The sequence below is a fragment of the Pieris napi genome, chromosome 19, assembly GCF_905475465.1.
Source record: "Pieris napi chromosome 19, ilPieNapi1.2, whole genome shotgun sequence".
NCBI lineage: Eukaryota > Metazoa > Arthropoda > Insecta > Lepidoptera > Pieridae > Pieris > Pieris napi.
The window spans coordinates 10,121,239-10,127,238 of NC_062252.1; the positions used below are offsets into that span (position 1 = coordinate 10,121,239).

The 6,000-nt window shown below is 33.3% G+C and overlaps 1 protein-coding gene across 1 annotated transcript in view; it reads left to right on the plus strand.

The window, feature by feature from the left end:
* LOC125059361 (Down syndrome cell adhesion molecule-like protein 1) overlaps window positions 1–5,596 on the plus strand; it is a 114,512-nt gene extending 108,916 nt beyond the window's left edge. Inside the window, exons 33-36 of the mRNA XM_047663757.1 lie at window positions 138–292; window positions 911–1,024; window positions 4,091–4,171; window positions 4,965–5,596. Coding sequence (XP_047519713.1) covers window positions 138–292; window positions 911–1,024; window positions 4,091–4,171; window positions 4,965–4,993 — 379 coding nt within the window. The 3' untranslated portion in view covers window positions 4,994–5,596. The remainder of the gene's footprint in view (window positions 1–137; window positions 293–910; window positions 1,025–4,090; window positions 4,172–4,964) is intronic.
* The last annotated feature ends 404 nt before the right edge of the window (window positions 5,597–6,000 follow it).

Below are 6,000 nucleotides of genomic sequence, written 5' to 3' on the forward strand. Positions count from 1 at the left end.
TTTAAGCTATCGCTCCTCCGCTGATCTCATTGGTGAGGTTTGGTAATCCCCATACAATATCTCCTACAGTGTAACTCTCCATAGATAACTCTGATATCACATTATGTCTTTATCTTATCAATAATTAACATTTCCAGCCACCAAAGACTCACAGAGTATAGAAACTCACTGACAACAGAGTGTAAATCTGAGCGTAGTAACGCAACTGTCAACACGCCACAGAGTATCCCCACTGACGTTAACAACAGAGTATATAGCACGCCAGTTCATTTGACAGCTGATAACAAACATGGTGAGATTGTTATTCCTAACTTACTGAGCACGTATTTATACAGATTGAAATAAAAATATGTGGATAATTAAGTCAACGTCTCAAAAGTCTTTAATCGTTTAAAACAAGAGCTTATAACTAATATAACATTAGGCGTAATGGGGTTGCGACGTACTAACAAAAAAAAATAACATAGCTTATTGAAGCGTTCCTAAATCTGTGGGCACATCTGTTACCTATAACGAATATAAGTGATACACATATTGAAATTTTTTAAACAAGAATATTATATTTTAATTTAATGAATATATATAATATAATAATATATAAAGAGATAATCAGGTTAAAGAGCTCATATATTAATACCAAAACTATAGAATTTATTGGTATGCGAACAAAATGCTTGTAAATTTTTAATTCATTTCACTTCCGATAATAAGACAATTTCATAAGCTATTTCAATTATCTTTTACTTGTCTAGAATACCTTAAAAATAATATACGCAGGATTTGTTAATTTGTTATTAATATTGGGCCTTTGCTTGTATTCAAATCAATTAGTTTACCTTTATAGAAACACATATTTCATTGATATAACTTAATGTTCGTGATCATTTAAAAGCGAATTGTTTTATTCCAGAACTATATGAAATTAGCCCTTACGCACAATTCGCGATTGGCTTCCGCACATTTGGTCACGTGGACAACCAAGAGGCGCCGAGCAGACTTGCTGGAAAGGCGAGATATGATAGTGGTGAGAAGTAGTAGTATTATTGGTTATCTGTAATAAATAAGATTTCTATCGAGGTAGACCTATTTATTTGTGCTCTGGCTGAGTTCACAAGAGCTGCTTACATTTTTTTTTTGTATCTGCTTTCCAGCAATAAGCCACTTGTTTGTTTGATTTTACTCAGTTATATTATTAGTTAAAAGATCTAGGTATATACATTTTTTAATGTATTGTTAATTGTACAATTATCGATTAAGATTATTTAGGTCTGGGCATCAGATTTCTGAATCTGTTTCATGATAATTTTTCAATTTAATAGGCAAGTAGGTGATTCTGTGTGCCGTCGACTTTTTGGGTCTGAGACATATCGGTTTCCTCAACACGTTTTCCTTCACCGTTCGAGCGAATGTGCGCAACATAGAAATAAAGTCCATTGGTGCACAGCTGGGGATCGAACCTATGACTTCAGGGATGAGAGTCGCACGCTGAAGCCACTAGGCCAACACTGCTCTGCATATGCTTTGCAAAACACTGCAGGTTTTATTGTGTAGTTTTATCGTATTATCGATATTATCGATAATTTGGGGGTTGTATGTATTGCATGTTGTACCCATTGATATACAAAAAACCCAAGATGCACAGTCTCATATAAAAGTAATGGTAGGGGAGCCCAAGAGGGGATTTCGGGATTTACTAAAGCGCGGCAGATTAATATATAGGGGGATACCTTGTACCCGGTTAAGTACCTCCACAAAATATGAGGCCCATATATAAAGCCGCACGTGAAGGAGACAGGATCAGTTTAGTAAAAAAAAATTGACCATCAGAAATTCCCGAGCGCGTCAGATTAAGGTAGGGTGAGTTAATTACATCCTAAAAAGTGTATATTCCACTAATCTGACAATTTGAGAGTGACGGAAAAAAAGGGGAGGGCAACAAAGTTGTAAAAAAAAAACGTCATCTCGACATTCTCGAGCGTAGCTAATTTTTTTTTTATTTTGAAGGAAATAATTCAAGAATAATGAAAAATATATAATCTGACGATTTCCGCAAGCCGAAAAACAAAAATTCGTCGATAAAGTTAAATGCGTGCAGCTGCGTGATGCCTACATTTCCTTAAACCGATCGGAATCTACTAAACGGCGTTCTAAATATTTCCCTCAAAATTACATTTCCTGTGAATTTGAACCGATTCGGACCGATAGATTTTGAGAAATTTTGAAAAATCTTAAAAAAATAAGAAATATTTTTTTTAAAGTGGTTTCTTTATCGATCAACTTCAAAAACTAATCCGCCTTTGAGCTTGAAAAACCACGTCGATCGCCACCAAGCTGGTCAAAAGCGGTTGATTCGTTCGAGAGATATCGTACACGAAAGAAACCCGAAAAAGTGTTTTTTCGGGATTACTCCGAAATTTGTGGTTCGATCAATTAAAATTGCAAAATTATTTATGAGGATGATAAAACTGCGTCGAATGCCGCCAACCGCGTGAAAATTGCTTGATCCATTCAAAAGTTATTGCGGTTTGAAAATTCCAAAAATAGTGTTCTATGAAACTTCTATCAGACTTTCGAGCTGGGAGAGCTCAAATGCATAGAAATGTTATTTCTTTGAACTCAGCGAGCTCAAAATATCAATTTTAAGCGCCCAGGAATGGAATTAGCGGGAAGTTGCAGGGATGGCCCTTTAGGTGAACCGTTTTTCTATTTTTTTTTTGGCAGATCAGGCGAATCCCTCTAGATAATCGTCAGATTATGAGACAGTACGTTTAGAACATAAAGATGAACCACATATATCTTAATCTGACGCGCTTGAGTATTTCAAAATTGCGATTTTTTTTTGCAAATTAAGAAAATGGCTGTGGGTTTGCGTCCCATCGAAATCGTCAGATTAGTGAATGAGAGCTTTTTTTTGGTGCACTTAACACTCCCTTAGAAAATCTGACGCGCTCGATAAATTTTTTTTTTTTTAATTTTCAACCCTTAAATACAACCACCCGCATCATGCAAACGATCACATTAACATACGTACATTATTAAAAATACGTAGGGCATAGATGCTATCAATATCTGACGCGCTCGAGGATGCAACAGTTTTTTTTACATATTTAACTATCTATAGCCGCTTCCCCCACCGATGAAAAGGAATTTATCATATAACATTTTTTTCTTCTTTTTATCTAAGCTTTGCATCCCAATAGGTCTCTACGACGCTCGAGTAAATCCCCATTTAGCATCGTGGGCTCCCCTACCATAACGCTCGAAAGTGTCCCAAAACACTATTTCTGTCCATAACAGTATATGTTACAAGCATATATTATTGCAAAATCAACCTTACGCGAATTGCTTAAAGTTGTTATTACAACGCAGTGAATACGTACTTAAAGCAATAAAATTTTACGACCGACCGTGGTCGGTAGGACAAGGTATTGAGTGGAGTCGAACATTACTTTTTTATTTACAACTATTTAACATAATTTTAAATTTATCCGACTTTTCGGGTGCTTTACAGCGTGAGTGGTCACGGTGACTGAAGACAAAAGGTGTTGGATGTTAAATAGTTGTAAATTTATAATAATACATAACTTTAATCCGGTTAAAAAGTTTTTTCTTTAAATTAAAAAAAAATGTTAAATTGGCTACCTCCTGACCCACACTTTATATAGCGTAAATATATTTGTCAAAAACTACACACAAAAAAGTTCAAGAGTACATAAATTTATTTATAAAAAAAAAACACAAATAAATAACATCGACTCCACTTGTAGACGCGAGACTATTATAAATGAGCGCACAATTTAGAATGTTGCGCTCATTTTTTGAGGACGTTTTTTTGACGTTGAGTGTGCATCTTGGGTTTTTTGTATATCAATGGTTGTACCATAAAAAAATAAAAACAAAGAAATATTCTAAAAAATAAAAATGTAAAATTTGGGGTGAACAACCTTTATCACTTAAGGGTTAGAAAGATAGATAGTAGCCGATTGAGGAGTATGGGAACGAACATTGTGACACGATACTTTTATATATTAGAAGAAGATAATAACGTTTATAGATGTATATATTATTAAATTTAATTTTTTTATTACAGAAACAAGTTTTCAAATGCGATCCGAATCGGAAGATAGCGATTGTGTATCACGTACCACTACTTTAAAAAGTGCACCCAGAAGTAAGTTATTTTTATATTTATTTTAAGTAAAATACATATTAAAATAAAGTCTTCATATACTAATATCATAAAGAGACTGGCACTAGGGTATCCCGGGATGGGCTATCCGACCTGTTTCTCCAGCCTATAGCTGGATTTTTTTTGCCATAGAATGGTCAAATACGTCAGTAAGATGAATAGCACAAAAGGTAACGTTCCGACTCGCCCATAAACCATAGGGTTTAGGTCTGGTTTAACGCAAATGAGTCCATTTTTAGGAAGGGGAGAGAGGGGAGATTTGACTCCCCTGCTAACTAGCTTCTCGGCGACAGATTTGCCTGATCGCGTGCTTTATAGGCTACTATGTAGGGGCCCTATTTTAAAAAAAATATCATAAAAAGGAATTGTACATTTGTTACAAACACCCGCCAAATCCTCGTAGAGACCTAAGGTCTCTTAGGTCGGATTTGGCTCTGTCGGAATTTTCTTTATTTCAATTGTCTAAATTGACCGGACATAGATTAGGTTAGTAATACTGTGTGACACAGATAGTTTTTTAATAAAAAAATAAAATAAAATAAAATAGGTATGTTTATTATGGAACATAAGATACATGTATCACTTATTCCACGTCATTAAATTTGAAGGCATCCCTACTCATCGGCAAAGAAGACAGAGGGTGTAGGCCGAGAGAAAAAGCCGGCGTAAAAAATATTGATTTAAAGCATTTGTTTTAGCACAAAAACTTTTAATTACATACTATGGTCCACGCGACTTTGTTCTATACTATTTAAATATTTTACGTTATTTACAGAAGCCTGCCGAATACCTCATCACAGGTAGCTGAAAAGAAACTGCAAGAATTAACTTTAGCATAATTAATATGCATATTTTATACAGTTGGGTTCAAGTACTTCTAGTCATTAAACTAAATTTTTTACAGATGCATAAATTACATTTAAATCATAGTACATATTTGTGCCAAACTATATGTCTTAGTCACATAAAATGTTTTCCAATAGTCTGTAGATTTATTTTAATTTAGTTTTTTTAATACATACTTTTAAAAGATTTACCCTTTTTGGAGATATGTTACTTTTTTTTTAATTTTTTGTAGAAATGTATAAACTTTACTTTACTTTTTATCCATGGAATATCACATTGTGACCACCCCATGCCCCATCAGGACGATGAGACTTGTCAACATTAAAATATTACCATTGAAGCTGCTGAGTGAACATAGAACTTATTTCACTAAAATAATTTTAAAGAAATTTAATATTTTTCGTAATTTTCCATTATTGTCAATGTTGTATCGTTCGCTTTCAAGTTAAGTAGATTTTACCATTTATCTTCCAAAAGACTGATTGTTTGTTTGTTTTATAATTATCTAATAATTTCTAATTTTATTAGAAATGAAATTTTAAAATATAAACGTTAGTAAGATATGTCGTTTTATTATAACCCACAAAGTCTGTTATGTTGTAAGTCAATGGTCCTTATTTTTTTTAATTTAACTTATAAATAATTAATTTTAAAGATAAAGTAGAAACTATTTATAAAAATATCATATCTTCGTAAGGGCCTAATAATTATATTATTTCTCTTTTGGTGAGTGTGAAATGTGGAATACATTTAAGAGTCAATACAAAATCCCTTAAATATATATTCCTAAGTGAATACTACGAGTATTAGATAAAAACTAAGAGAATACTTTGCATTTCTATAATTTGTTTTGGTATAGCGCCCTCCAGTAGAAAATAGGTGAACTACTATGACTAACTAGGATGGTCAAATGTATATGACCTTTACTAGATGGCGAAATACATTTTATACGTTTACCTAGTTGA